Source organism: Drosophila sechellia, chromosome 3R (assembly GCF_004382195.2).
Source record: "Drosophila sechellia strain sech25 chromosome 3R, ASM438219v1, whole genome shotgun sequence".
NCBI classification, from domain to species: domain Eukaryota; kingdom Metazoa; phylum Arthropoda; class Insecta; order Diptera; family Drosophilidae; genus Drosophila; species Drosophila sechellia.
The window spans coordinates 6,117,611-6,133,106 of record NC_045952.1 but is presented as its reverse complement, the minus strand read 5'-3'; the positions used below and the strand labels follow the sequence as shown (position 1 = coordinate 6,133,106).

Sequence of the window (15,496 nt, the reverse complement as noted above, 5' to 3'; positions counted from 1 at the left end):
TGGATTGGTCGCAATGTCAATCGCTCGATGCCCGAATAATTTTCCACTCGACTCCACCGACTCGAGCCTTGAGTTGATCCGGTCCAATCAAGCTGAAACTAATTGGTCACCGCAGAACACCTGATTCGGAGCTGGACCAGCGTGATTTTTGGGTCCCCGAAACTCGATAGGCTGAGAAGATCGCTGGGCCACCGCCGGAGTGAGACTTCAGTTAGTATTGCTCGCATAACCAGCCGTTGTTAAGCGGACCTTTTGGCCAGCAGATGTTGCTGCGCTTGGATGTTTCGGCCAAAATCATTTTCGGAGCGATCAGTTAATCAAAGACTAGCGCGGCGATAACAACGCTTGCAAGGGTCCCTCGGGCGTACGCTCCTAATAAGATGAACACATTATTTTTAATTATGGCAAACACACATAATATTAATTGCATATTTTAAGTGATGTGAAATTAATTAATGATTAGTGCAAAAAGCTGACAAAATCAACTCCTATGGCAAAATGTAAAAATAAATATCATTAAAATGCATAAGAAACTGGCCATGTAAAAAAGGTGAACACAAAGAAAAAAAAGTATCACATAACATCGCGCAATGCATTTTTCATAAACTGAAACAATAAAAAACTGTGGAAAAAGTGGAAATATTTTTGTGATTCTGAACAAGTTAATACAAAAACCCAAAGAGTGGTGTGAAAAATGCATTAATCAGAATTAAATAAAAAAAAACAGGGCAACAACAGCAAATTATGAATAATAAAAGAGCGCGCAAAACTTTTTACACATTTTTCAATTAATAACATCCCCCGCAAATCTGTGAGGGAATGCGGCTGGAGAGCCGGGCGAGAATATTGCCAAACCGCTAAATGTTAATTAGTTAAAAGCCCAAACTACGTATTAACACAATCTGAAAAGCCCAGGTCCCAAACCCAGGCCCAAACAAACCCAAACTCAGTGTAAATGCAAACACAGACAGAGGCATCATATTTTCCCCAGTTTCAATTTTTTGCTCTTAGTTTCAAATGGTTTTTTGCATTTTTTTGTTTTCCTCCATTATTACATTATGTGCCATTCGCCTATGTACTCGCCTGGGCCGATTGTTTGTTCAGCTTCCTATATAAATTAAATAGCTATGTCAAAAAAGTCAATATTTAGCAAACCAATAAAAAAAAGAAATCACACCGCCTGACTGGCAGCAGCAGGCAGCAGGTGGGGAAAATCGGACTTATATACATTTGGAGATAAAAAGAAAGACGTATTTCATAATGGGCATAGATCATTTCGTTAGAAGTTACGGGCACCTAAGCACAGAGTTAGTCGTTTTTAAAAGATTGAAGCCAGCTTAATTTGGGATAAATTATAAAATGTAAAAGGTACTGTGCTTCTGGTTTCCACTTCAAGCTGTAAAATCATTTAAATTCATTACGCATTTCATATTTGCCACTAGGCATTCCATGACTCATTGTCATGTCAATCTGAGAGAACCTCTCAGCTCTTACATTTCAAATCCATAAATAATTTGTTAATCATGCATTAACACTTGCAATAATTAAGCCACAGTTCGCTTGCATTTTCATGTCAGCGTCCGAAGTGTTGACATATCTATTTTGCCATCTTTTTTTGAACCGGCAAATATCTAACACCCAAAAATGGCGCTCAAGGTCAATGGTATAGACGCAAAAAATCCATTTCCATTTATATCTAAACAAACTAATAAAAACATGGTGGAAAAAGAGCCACATTGACAGCGCAACAAAGCAAACAAATACTCTACTCATGAATGAATAATTTGTCGCGTTTAGAACTAGAAGGTATCAAATTGGAGCATTTCAATAAAAAAACAAAACCGAGCAGAAAAATACCATTGAGGACTTTCACCTGGAAAATTCCACAGGATGTCTGCGGCATGTCTGCGCCTGAATGACTAGCTGTCCACAAAAAAAAAATCGGGAAAAACTGGGGGGGGGGTTGAAAAAGCACAGCCAAGCATTTATACAAATATATAGAAAAAATCTAATCGAAGGCAGTCCAAAAAGAGAAATGCATAGAAAATGGAAAAACGAAATCGCTTCGCAAAAAGTCGAACACAAGCCCGAAAAAGCCAAATTCGTGCGGAAAAAATATTTTTGTCGCGTAAAAAAGTTAAGGGGAATACGGAAAAAATGTGAGCAGGCGTACCAATTGAAAATGCAAAATAAAAGTGAGCCGTGGAAAAAATGGCGTTAGATTTAGGACAACAAAAGCGGAGACAAAAAGTCGCTTTTCCGGATCCGCGGTGCAACCAGTCGAGACCAAAGCGTTTTTGCGGTCGGGTCTCGCAGGTTTTCGGTGTAGCTTCGTTTCTGTTATTTCCCCTTTATTTAATATTGGCTTTGGCAGTTGGAGCACAGTGTCAACAAAGCGATAACACAGCTTCAACAAAGTTATTCTGCTTCGCAAATTGTTGCATTCGCATTCATTAGAAACTGAGTTGGAAGAATTCCCGGGGTCAATCTCTAGGTAGAGGATGAAGTGTTGAAAAGCTGTTTTAGCTTCAGATCAGGTTTCGAAAAATAACTAGAATTTAATTTAATATCACCCAAAGATGTATTGGAATAAAAAATTCCATCTTGTCTTCATCTCTGAATATAATTTGGTTTTTGTTTTGGGGATAATTACGATCGAACTAGGACATTCATTCTTCTCCACGATCTTACAACTCAAAAACGAAAACAACCAGGCCGAGTATCCCTTCGGACCTATTTCTCAATAATAATATGCAATTAACTTTAAAATTAAAAAAAGTATAAGTGATCACAAAGTTTTTTTACAACTGCAGAGCTGAACCATAAAATATAACGAAGTAAGAGTGAAAACCTAAAGATACCTGCTAACCCACTAATTAAAATTGCGCTTGGACCAGTGAAACAAAACTAAACCAAAATAGATTTAATAAGCAGCCAAATGGAAGGCCGTCTCATCGAGTATCGGCCGATAGGCGGCGGCCTGGACTACCATCACAACTCGCCGCTGATCGGGGAGATTCCGCCCGCTGGCGGGGATTACTCCCATGCCGTGCATCGCTCCATCGATCACCTGCGGAACAGCCTCAACGAGCGCGTGGCCCTGGGTCCACTTAGTGTGTTCTCCAACACGGCCGACTTGAGGAACTCCGTCCTTAGCTACAGCCAGCAGCCCCACCAGCAGCCACAGCCACCGCAGCAGCAGCAACAACAGCAGCAGCAACAGCATCACCAGCAGCAGCAACACCAGTACCAGCTGGTGCCGGAGCCCAAGCCGAGTATCACCAATCTGGAGAGCAGTGTGGCCTCGTCGGCGGTCAGTGGATCGGTGGCCAGTAGCCAAAAGCACGTGAACGACGCAGTGGTCAGCAGCAGCAGTGGGAGCAGCAGCACCGCTGGACCCACCCCCACCGGATCCACCAGGGGCCGCAAGTCCCGGATCTACCCCAATCCCAACCAGCACATCATAGTGACCAGCAACAGCGTGGACAATGGCGGCATCCGGATGCAGAATGCGACGCTGAACGAAAGAAATTCTCAAAATTCCTCTGCGGGGGCTGCTGGCGTGGGCAACGTGACCACGGCAGCAGGATCCGGCAATGGCATATCATCCTCCACCAGCTCGCCGCACCACATGACCCAGTTGGACGTGAAGGACACCAAGGTGATGGGCAACTTTCGAACTAAGTCTGAAACATTTTATATTTGGCTTTGGGGTCAAGCAAAGTATCTATTTCACGATTTTAATAACGTGAAAGAGGACTTAAGAGGACATCAGGGAGTTGGGGAACTTTAAAGGAGAGTTTAAGAACCTTTTTCGTTAAGAAATCAATATGTTCGTAAATCCACTCTATATAAATTTTAGGGAATGAAATTTCCAGGTATTGATAATTATATTTATAAAATATGTTTCAAGGGCTTAAATATATTCTACTGTCGTACAAAATTCTCTATCAGTTTTTTAAAGGACAAAGTATTTTTGTAAATATTGGTTGACCTTTGCTTTCATTCAAAAGTGGCCTACAGTTAGACTCGAAATTAGTTTATAAAATGTTGTGCTTAAATATTAAGTTTAAGGAACCTTTATTGCGATTTCTCAGTTATTTGTAACATATCAGAGCAATATTAGGATGCAAATATTTATTTTTATAATAGATTACATTTATTAATTTTTGGGCTCTAAAGGCTCCTTAAAGATAACAAACTTTTAAAAAATGTAAAGGTTGTATGTACCCTATTAGAATTTACACCAGCAGCCAGGCATTCGATTATCCGTTCGTCACCCAAGTCTAAATATACGATTCTCCGTCCTCAGATTTTTAGCTCGAAGGCAGATCTCCAGCTGCACACGCAGATCCACATGCGGGAGGCAAAGCCGTACAAGTGCACCCAGTGCTCGAAGGCCTTCGCAAACTCGTCGTATCTGTCGCAGCACACCCGGATCCACCTGGGCATCAAGCCGTACCGCTGTGAGATCTGCCAGCGAAAGTTCACGCAGCTCTCGCATCTGCAGCAGCACATCCGGACGCACACGGGCGACAAGCCGTACAAGTGCAGGCATCCCGGCTGCCAGAAGGCCTTTTCGCAGCTCTCCAACCTGCAGTCGCACTCGCGGTGCCACCAGACGGACAAGCCGTTCAAGTGCAACTCCTGCTACAAGTGCTTCTCCGACGAGCCCTCGCTGCTGGAGCACATCCCCAAGCACAAGGAGTCGAAGCACCTGAAGACGCACATCTGCCAGTACTGCGGCAAGTCCTACACCCAGGAGACCTACCTGACCAAGCACATGCAGAAGCACGCGGAGCGGACGGACAAGCGGCCGCCAATCGTGCCGGGCAGCGCGGCGGCCGTTGCAGCGGCGGCCGCGGCAGCTGCCGGCGGTTCCGCCAACCCAGCAAATGGACCGCCTCCGCCCCCCAATCCTGCCCAGCATCAGCGCAACAACCTGGGCCTGCCCCCCGTCTCGATTGCCCCCAGCGACAACGGCTACTGGCCAAAGGTAAGTCCGGACTCGGCCGCTGCAGCCAACGCCATGGAGGTGATGCACCAGCAGCAGCAGCAGCAGCAACAACAGCAGCAGCAGCAACAGCAACAGCAGCAGCAGCAGGCGCACCACCACCATCCGCAACACGGAGTCCCGCCGCAGCAACATGTCCCGCCCCAGCAGCAGCAGCAACAACAGCAGCAGCAACACCATCATCCGCAGCAGCAACCTCCTCCGCAGCACAGCATGGAAGCCCACTACGCTCAGCCGACGGCTCCCAACGGATCCCAAAGCAACGGACACGGCGCCGAGTTGCAGCCCCATCATCGCATGCCCGATCCGGTGCGGGAGGATATTGGTAAGTGATCCGATCTTTGACACACCTCACCTACACAATCTGTAGTGCAATGTAACTTGATTTTCATATTTCCTATGGCTTTTGAGCTCAACAAATGATTATATAAAACCTTTACGAAAATGTGCACATACTTTCTAATGCTCCACATTATTAAAATTTCTATTTCTTGAGGGGTCACAACTTGAGGGGATTTTTATTACAATGCTATACCAAGATTCTAGATGTGGTATTTTGACCTCTAACAGATTCAAAAAGTAAAAGTTTCTGATTCCAATAGAGAGTAGAAATTCTTGATTAGCATCACTTGCCAAGTCAATCTGACCATATCCGTCCTACTGTCCGTTCCTATGAACGTCGAGATTTTAGAAATTATATTATATTATATTATTATATTATTATTATTTTATGTGTTTGATTTGAAATTTTGAAATTTCTTGTGTGGGCTCGCACTGAGTAAAGTCTATCTGATAGTGGCTATAGCGTTCTGTCTTGTTTAAAATAGATACCACAAACCTATGATGAATCTGTTCTTCCTAACTAACTTCTAACTACTTTCCGCCTTTTTAATTCTTCCCAACAGCCTCGACACCCAGTGCCGTGGGTCCCTATGATGCCGCATCCATAACGAAAACCACCAGCAACTCGGCGTTTACGCCGATAAACTCGATGCCCCCGCACCTGAACTCGCTGAGCCACCACCCGATGGCCCAGCGGCCCTATCTCTACGATGCCATCAGCTTCCCGAACAAGAACGTGAACCAGAACAACGCGAACGCGTTCCCCAACCAGCTGATCTCGCTGCACCAGATCCGCAACTACGCCCACCAGCCGGCGGGACTGATGGCGGGGGAGCACCTGCTGGGCGTGAGCGTGGGTCCTGGGAAGGACAAGGGATAGCTAGGGGCCTACTTCTAGGTGGGAGGTAGTTCATCCGTTGCTTCTCCAAGCGGAGACGAGGCGTGCATTCCTGTACAGTATTAATTTGTAGTTAGTCGTAGCGAGTAAAGGTCATTTTGTAATTTTTGTAGATCTTCTTGGGTTAAGTTAAGGGTGTTCTCGCGCACTCGATAAGCACTATGTAAATGGCCAACGATACGTACTCTAATTTGACAAACACCGTCCAAACCTATGTTTACACAATGTCCAGCACCAGTTCAGGTCCAGATAAAGGTCGTGGGATATGAATTCGGTCCAGCAAAAGTTTTCCCGTCGAGTGATTAGTTTTCGAAGACCTCGTCTCTTGCCGCTTGTAAATATAATTGGAAATAGATTTGTTTTCGATGTACACGGATCTCGCAGTCTTGAAGCAATGGCATATATCAAAAGCTGCTCACTAAGCCGATATATTTGTACATAGATATACATCACCTAAAGGAACTTACCGGCAAACGTAACTTACATTTACATACAAATCCTCATATATATTTGTTTAGGTGTATCGTATTAAATACAGATATTTCCGAGAAGATTCTCTCGAGAAACAAAACACAAAAAATGCAAAATGAATTCAAGAAATCAAACGTGTTTACAACTATAAATGAAACTATGCGATAGATGAAAACTATTTTGAAAAAAACATTTCTAAGTATATGTTGGCAGTTGCAAAAACCGAAGTATAAAACAAAAACCGAAAAGAAATGTTGTACTACTTTTTGGAAAGACTGAAGAGATCGAAATTAACCTTTAATTGAACCAGCGGAGGAAATGATGAAAATCAAACATTTTAAAGCGCGTTTTTACTGCAGTTACTAAGCAAACTGAATGTGTCCTATAAAATTTCGTACTAAATGACAGAAACTAAACCTAAACGTAATTACGAGTATGACAACATCAAATGTAATGTATTATTAAATAAAGTAATTTTAATTTTATTCCTAATCTAAATTAAAGTTAATCTAACCGATAGCTAGTGTTTAACTCCAAAACGCAATCTCAATGTAAAGACAAAACGAAAATGGAACACAAAAAGAAAATACCTACAGTTAAGTGAATAGCAAAATGAATTCTGAAACACACACTCAACACACACACCCAGACCCACACATATTAAATAGAAACATTTGGGGTATTCAGATAGCCGAGCTATATGATTATTTGTTTTACCGTCTAACGTTTAGAGCAGATTACAAAACGATTCAATGGCTAAGATATGCAAATACACGGACAGTTCCCGGTTGGACTTGGATTCGATATCCAGCTGAATATGCATACGTACTTATATAATTGTCAATAGTAGATGTGTGTTTCTCAGTTGATGTAAATTGATTTCCGACTAACCACAAACTCAACCCGTAATAAAGTGAATTAAATGTTATCCTTCGCCTGTGTCTCGGCAATCTCATTTTGGATGGCCTGCTTAAACACACCAATGTGGTACTTCTTACTGGCGTCGATAAATATTTCCTTTAGCTCGTATCGATCTGGTTGTCTCTCGTCATTGATGATCGCCTGGCTTGTATAGACACCATTGAAATCTCCGGCGGTTATCCAGTTGTCAGTAACTTCTTCGGTAAGACAGACGGGTCTCAACTTCACGTGGAACTCTAGGGGCTGCACCAAGTGCATCAGGACCAAAGTACCTACGTTCTTTCCATCCGATACCCTAAAAAACAATGGGGAATTTGGTTGTTCTATAATGCACATATGCAAATTGCAAAACTTTTTTAGCTACTATATTGATTTCCTATCTAAGAATTATTATGTTTATAATCTCATGAAAGAGAATATCACATCAGGCAGTCATAACTTTATGGAGATCTTTCTTTTGCATATATAGCAGCTCTACTTCATAGCCCAAAAATATAATTTATGGAAAGTACAAAAGTACGTATCACCCTTAAAAAATTGAGATAAAATATGAAATGCAGTTTTCAGATACCCTTTTGAGTTAGCAAAATATTGCTAATTTCGCAAGCCTGGAAACCAATATGACTTACCTAACATAGTGTATATAAGATACGTTGTGCAGCTTATACGGATGGGGTTCGTGGGCCAGAAAGCTGTTGCCGTAGCTTCCACCCTCGGCGACTGTATAGAGCACAGGCTCCGTGGAGGCCACGCTCTTGATGGCCACATTACGGAAACAGATCTCCGGGGCAATAAGGATATACGGCGACACGATGGTAGCATGGCAGACAAGCGTAAACTCCGGCTTGTGACCTCGCTGAAAGACATGGCGTGGCGTTTTTCAGCTTCCAAATACCACAGATGGGCTCGCAGTTTGGCAGTTTTTTGGAAACTACCCAACTTCCGGTTTCGTCGCAGAACTGCAGACCATCACCTCCTGTTTTTTCATACCCCGACGAGCAGGTGACCGACATTTGAGTGCTCATCGGTAGCACCGACTGATCGCAGTCTATCAGGCGACCATTCAGGGTACACTGCCTCGCGTGGCGTAGATTAGCCACGTGCTTACACTGGGGCACGCACCTGGCCAACGGATAGCGCCACTGGTCCTGGTCGCAAATGTTCTTATCCTCGCCGATTAGAGCATAGCCATTGCGGCAGCTTGAATGGACGACGGTCTAGTCGGGCACAAAGGCGTTCCTTTGAAAGGTGGTGCCACCAACATAGTTTTCCACCACCAGAGATTTCGAAGGGTCTTCTAGCCGGCAGTGTCTCACTTTCCAAGCGTTTTTGATGTCCTGACCCAAGGGACGAACGGATGGGTTTTTGGCCAAGCAAATCTCCGGCATCTCATCGGAGCCATCGAGGCAATCGGGAATGTGATTGCACATTGCATTCGGACTAACACAGGCACCGTAGAAGCATCTGAATGCCGGCGGCGGACACTCGAAGGCCGTGCAAAGTGTGCCGTCCTCGTCGCTGCCGTCCTCGTCGCTGCCGTCCTTGCAATCCGCCAATCCATCACACACCTGACTCCAGTTCAGACAGACCCTTGCAATCGAACAAGTCCTCATCTCTGGAACGCATACACAAGATGATTGTCAGAACACCTTAGGTTTAACGCTAATAAATTTGTCCAACAAATGCATATGCTTAAATTTAATCATTTAAATAAATTTATCAAATATTTCAATTTAACGGGCATTTGTCTTTAAAGCAAATAAAGTCGTCCCAGAAGTAATCTTACTATGTAAGTATGGTAGCGCAATTTTAAGATAAGTTAAGTAAGTTAAGGTGTTAAATCAAAACGTCTCTCGTATGTAATACGATACTATGACAGCATCTATCTCAATGATTAGAAATCGAATTCATTTCCCAAAAAATGTTAGCAATTGTGTTTCATAGCAAATACAACTTACACACAGTTTCCTTTGAGGTCTTCGTACTCATTCTGTAGATTTGCATCCTGCAAGCACTCGAATTTATTTTCATCGCTTCCATCCCAACAGTCGATCTTTCCATCACATTTAAGAGTTCCATTCAAACACCCACCATAGGTGCATCGATAAAAACCATCCTCATTGCACACCTTGCTATAACATAATTCGAACCTTTCATCTGGCCGATCGGAATTTATATGTGGCAAACAATCGACTACCCCGTCGCATATTTGGTTCTCCAAAAAAGTCTTATTGTTTTTAGTGTTACACTTCAAGGCAAGTGACCCATCTAATAATAAGGAAAATTAGATAAAATGTGCATTCAAAGATATAGTAGGTATCTGTTAGTCTGTACTCTTTTGTGCTCGTGTAATCGGAAATACGTCAAATACCCTTACCTAGACTACACATTAATACGAGAACATAAACTAACTGAAATGCTGATCCAGCGCGTTTCATGTCTAAAACGATTAAAAATATATTGAAACAAAACGTTTTTGAAAGCGGAACTTTTTTGACTTTTCCCGAGCAGAGCTATTCCTATACTGTACAAGATGCGAAAGAATCTCCCCTTATCAGTGCCTTAAACTCTGTTAACTATAGTATACTCACAGAATTAATGATGTACGAGGGCTGATAAGAGACCGATTAATACGTATGCAAATAATACGCAGTGCACATTGTTTTATATAATACCTTTTATTACTGAAATTAACCATTTGATGTAGCTTACAATTACAATTACATATAATGTAGAATTATACACATCTCATATAATTTGGGTTCCTCTGCACAAACTCATCGCATATGTATTGGTAATTATTGTTTTTCCATTAGACGAATTGAAGTTTTGATTGGACACGAATTGAAGTTGTATCTGCGATTCTCGCTATGTATGCTTGTATATATCCTTATGGTTGTATGCACGTAGTTATTCAATGAAGTTTAATGCTCTAACACTCAGTTTACAAAATATACGTAGAAGCGGGCTGATGTCTATATAGATCTGGTATAGTTCATAATTGTATTCAGTACACTTAATATCAGTAGTGGATAATGATTCGGTGTCTTCGTTAAGCTATGCTTTCATCGGGGTCTCCTCCATCCGTTGCCTTTAAAGGTAGTGCCGCTAGATACACCTGTAGTGCTTATTGCGTTCGGTTTGAGCTATTCGTGAGTGGTTATACTCTAGAGTATGTTATGGGTAATTGATTCCTACATGTACTATGCTGCTTACATTATTTTATTGTGTTGGTTTCCTCTCCGAATCAATGTTTTCTGACTTTTTCGATCGATTTGTGTGTGGTTTTGTAGCTTCTTGGTGCTAAGCATTCTGCTGCGTGTTCTCTCTAGATTCAATTTGGTTTAGTTTTATTTGTTTCGTTAGTTTTAGTTATTTTTGTTTTTATTTTTAAGAGTACGTATAAAGTGTTAAGCAGTAAGCATCTATCTTTGCTTCGTTCTGGACAAAACTTTAAGAGCTTCCGGGGTGTGCAAATTTGGTGTCTGGTATCCATTAAAGCAATGGTATACTTTAGGTCTTTACAATCAAACTAAAATATTCAAATAATTAAAATTAAATTGTACAGAGAATATGCTTAAATTTTAGATATCATAAATATTTTATACAGATGCATGGTTACTAATATATCTTTTGAGGAAATCAACTTCAGTGGTGGGCACATTAAATATAACTTCAACTGTTTGATATGAAAATCATACATGGATATAGGTTACATAAAGCGTAGAAGTAAAGTTTTATACAGCAACAAAGTCGGTGTCAGTTTAAAATATATTGAGAATTCCCCTGCCTTGCTTATTCTCATATTTAAACATTTCTATATTGAGATGTTTCTGAATTATCTTACACTTACATGCACTTTAGGGTCCTAAACATTTTCTAATACATTTAATTTAGTTAGTGGTTGCTTGGTAAATATTTTTTTTCTGCTTGTGGCGTTAACGGCCAATTATCTCGCATTAATCTTGCTTCAAACTCAAAGCAAGTGATCTCCCAGAAATCAAGTGTAATATAAAAAAACCGTAGAAAACAAACTAAACCAGTAAACAATCATATGCTAAAAACAAGAGAAATTCATGGTGGCAACGAGCTCATGCCGACGAGCCGCATGACTCCCATTTCGGTTGCCTGCTTCTGTTCCCTTCCCCCCTCATTAAGGGGCGCCTGCGCCCAGGAGGTTCCTTCCCCTCCCCTACTCGTTCAGCTTGTGCCACTCGGCGATCTGGCGGCGTGGCGAGTTGCAAACCTCGTTCCAGTGGTTCAAGGCGGTGCTGCTCGAGTTCGGTCCGCCCAGCTCCAGCCGACCGATGACCTGTGGAAATGTCGAGCGTGCAATTATCCAGCTATTGGCATTAGGTCATTCCATGCGACTTACCTCATTCTTGGTCACGCGATCCCAGTCGAGCAGCATCAGTTCCAAAGACACACCCTCAAGACTGGCGCCAGCGCCCTGTAATTGAGATATGCACGTTAACTTGTGACTCTTTAAAATAATTACAAAAGCTTTTCAAATATAGTCCGTCCATATTTATTTAAGTTCTATGATAATTATACGAACGCAAGAAAATGATTTGTGTTTATCTATGCTATTAATGCCTCATTATATCACTTTTGATATATTGATAGTTGAGAGTTCTTCTATAGTCTTATGTTTAACAAAGAAAAAGATTAATACTATTACTCACTTCGGCGGCGGGAATATCAAATGCGAAGCTCTCATTGAAAACGGGACTCAGAGTGCGCTTCTTCACGTGCGTCTTCTTCTTGGCGATGCGTTGGCCATTGTAGAGGAGATATATCTTGACATACGGATCGGCCAGTCCGGTGACATCCATGCGCGGCAAGTTTCGGGCCTTTAGCAAGACGACGGTGAGGCGACCGGCAGCTGGTTGCCAGCAGAGGGAGATGAGCAGCTCCCCGCGACCCTGGGCTCGAATCTTTAGGCTCCGTGGCTGGATCTCTTTGCTGATGGACAAAGCCTCTTTGGAGATGTCCCCGATCTCGATGGAGGTCAATGGGCACACCACCTCGCCAATGACGTCGTCGCGCGAGTACCGATCGAAGCTAAGGATGACAAAGTGCAGCGACATGTTCTGCAGGTCGTTCATGTTCAGGCCGTAGAAGGTGAAGTCCTCGTCGTAAACCGGGTTCCGGGTATTTCGCACCACCCGGGTCTTGACCTTGTGCTGCTTGTCCGGCAGCAGCTGCAGCTTGACATACGGATCTGTGGCCGCCTGAGTGCGTCCATTCATACCAGTGGGAATATCTCCGGTTCCGCTCGATCCTCCCTTGCATGGGAGTCCGCGACAACGGATGATGGACACCATAAGGGCGTTCCTTTCGGCCAAGTAGCGCAGCTTAAAGTAGATGGTACCCAGCTTGCCGTACTGGTCGGTCACGGTCAGCTCCTTTCCGTTGGTCAGCGAATGGTCGTCCAGGGTAATGGTCACACTTCCGTTTGCGATCGTCTCCACCGGCGAGTGGTGGAGGCTGTTGTGCAGCGTGTGCTTCAACCCATTGCCATCCACCACGGTCAATTGGTTACCATTCTGCTGCTCCGCATGCTGGGCGGGTCCATCCCCCTCCTCGCTGTACTTGACATTCGGCTGCGCGATCGGGGAGGTGGACTGGTCCTGCATCGGCGACAGCAGTCCCATCTGCTTGCCTCCAGTCGGCGAGGGCGACTTCTTCAAGTAGTGCGGCGGCTGGCCGCTGGGCGATCGAACGGCGGTCGGTCGCCGGGTCGGCTGGAAGGGGAACGAGGCGTCGTGCTGGCTCTGTTTCTTGTTCCGGAGGCGCATCTGCCGGGCGCAGATGCAGGCCACTGACGAGAGGACAGCAGCCGCGGTCAGTCCCAGGATGGCGGGGACAACTGGAAGGACAACAGGTATGTTAGGCAACATTTGCATAGTTTAGTTGTACCCAAAGAGTAGTCTTCGTTTGAAATAATTGCAGGGTGGTAATGGGGCAATGTCACTAATATAACCTTAAGGCCCAAAATAAATTTAAAATTGGTTCGTAATAATTTGAAAGTTAGGAAAAACCCACTGTTAACTAGCACTAGCACCAACATCCAGTTTGCATAAATATACGCTTAATATGAAATCTCAAAATTATATAATGGGATAATTAAAAAAAATTTAAAACATTATAGAAAATTTTATAGAACACAACATATTATTAAAATAAATCGCACGTTGCATATACTGAATACTAATTTAAAGTATCCAATAATAACAAAGAGCGTATAATTTTCTAGCTTTTACTAATATACGAACAAAAGAAAACGTCAGAGCATACATTTGAATATAATCTGTGATTAGTCACCGAAATGAAAAATAGAAAGAAGGTTTCTCCCTAACAGCTGTGAGTTGTTTGTAGACTTCTTTTGTCATTAAAGCTTATACACATGGACATTAACTTTCGCCAATTCGTTGTGAGTTTATACATGTCACCCCACATAACAAACACAACAAATAACACATATGTAAGTACGTACCCCCATCGAAACCAACAACCCTGATGATATACCCACAATCCAGGCACAAAGACCCGAATTAATTATTCATAGCCGTCGAAAAAGTTGGGCACAACTTGTGTGCAACACTTTGAACAAGTGGCTAATGAGCAAATTGGACAGATCGACCACAAAGGTCGCATTGGATGCTGCAATATGGTGTGGTACTTACTCGTGTCCATGACGCTGACATCTGGAATATACTCTTCAGCCATTTTTAATGGATTTGGCTTCACCGCTCTCAGCACGTTTCCACTCGATGTTCCTGGCGGCTGTGTGGAATAACAATTAGTCACGGTTTGAAAGTTAGGAGGAAAAGTTTTGCTGGCTGTCTTTGGATGTTTGCAACATTCGGTGGCACGTGAAGAATTGCGTGCTTCGATTTTGCGCACAAATGTATGCTAGAGGCTTTTTCGTGGGCAGCAGCTGCCTGCTTTCTGCTCAGGTTATGCTGACGTTTGGCTTTTGTTGTTATTTGCATTACTTGAGGACACCCACTCAGGCACACTTTGTGGCAAGAGAGCGGGAGAGTCACACACACACACACACACATATGAGCCACTTGGGTGCTCGTCTGGGGTCGCATGAATCATCGCAGCCCTCGCACACACGCACAAGAACTTCGCAGGTTTTTCAACTTCTTGAAACCAAGTTCAATGGGAAAGTCCCACATTAAAAAATGTTCCTTTCTTTCATTTAGGTCTTCGTAACGTAAGACAGCATGTTCACTTTTACTATCACTTTCATTATCTGTATCTTCTGTCTGTTGCAGCATCTGGGATTCTCGCAAAAGCCATTACTTCCTAGTAGCTACTGGATGGTTTTTGCGTTTTCCTCGTAAGACTGTTTAGCCCTACAATTTACTTGCTTGAATGTATTATATCCTTACTTTTTTGTATCTGGACCTGCACAATTAATATCCGAAAATTGTAATCTTTTTGATATCCACAAACTGTGGAAAAAAAATTCAACAACGCAGTTCTGCAGCCGTTCGACTTTATTTTGCCAGTGGCTTCTTAACTTGGCTGGGAAATCGTTAAACTCGCACAGGCGCACAAGCTAGCAGCTTTTTGTGTGGGTTTTTTAGCTGAAAGCGGTGGTTGAAGAAACCTGTGACGTCTTAGCCGAAGTCAGGGGTGCTTTAATAAAGTTTTACAACACTAGAAAATATTCATGAGTAAGGGGCTAAGAATTAAAATACATAACTACGTAAGTAATAAAAATACAGATTCTAAAAGTTATTGGGTAAAATTTGGCTCAATTTACTTAACTACTCATTTCAAACACTCAAAAGCTCCCGCTTCAGAACAAGTTTCAGAGAGCACAGCTTTGC

The 15,496-nt window shown here is 42.8% G+C and overlaps 2 protein-coding genes and 1 pseudogene across 3 annotated transcripts in view; 1 reads left to right on the top strand and 2 right to left on the bottom strand.

Annotated features, from left to right (window-relative positions):
* Nucleotides 1–7,653, top strand: part of LOC6614234 (zinc finger protein rotund) — a 29,679-nt gene extending 22,026 nt beyond the window's left edge. The window contains exons 1-3 of one of the 2 annotated variants that reach the window (XM_002038640.2): nt 2,616–3,661; nt 4,313–5,339; nt 5,920–7,653. In XM_002038640.2, coding sequence (XP_002038676.1) covers nt 2,939–3,661; nt 4,313–5,339; nt 5,920–6,236 — 2,067 coding nt within the window. In that variant the 5' untranslated portion in view covers nt 2,616–2,938 and the 3' untranslated portion in view covers nt 6,237–7,653. Of the gene's footprint in view, nt 1–2,615; nt 3,662–4,312; nt 5,340–5,919 lie in introns of those variants that run through there. The other variant, XM_032722016.1, reaches the window with a different exon arrangement.
* Nucleotides 7,618–9,259, bottom strand: LOC6614230 (annotated as a pseudogene).
* A 1,046-nt stretch (nt 9,260–10,305) lies between these two features.
* LOC6614229 (synaptotagmin-4) lies at nt 10,306–15,186 on the bottom strand. The gene is made up of 5 exons (XM_002038638.2): nt 15,053–15,186; nt 14,336–14,435; nt 12,332–13,518; nt 12,022–12,096; nt 10,306–11,958 (listed from the first exon to the last, which is right to left on the bottom strand). Exons 2-5 carry the CDS (start codon nt 14,376–14,378, stop codon nt 11,839–11,841), a joined length of 1,425 nt encoding a protein of 474 aa, XP_002038674.2. The 5' UTR covers nt 14,379–14,435; nt 15,053–15,186; the 3' UTR covers nt 10,306–11,838.
* Between the last annotated feature and the right edge of the window lie 310 nt (nt 15,187–15,496).

Coding starts and splice junctions, on each gene's coding strand:
- LOC6614229 (XM_002038638.2), bottom strand. CDS start 14,378: ATGGCTGAAGAGTATATTCCAGATGTCAGCGTCATGGACACGA. Junction 12,097..12,331: donor TTGATATTCCCGCCGCCGAA/GTGAGTAATAGT, acceptor TCTCAATTACAG/GGCGCTGGCGCCAGTCTTGA. Junction 11,959..12,021: donor ATCGCGTGACCAAGAATGAG/GTAAGTCGCATG, acceptor ACATTTCCACAG/GTCATCGGTCGGCTGGAGCT.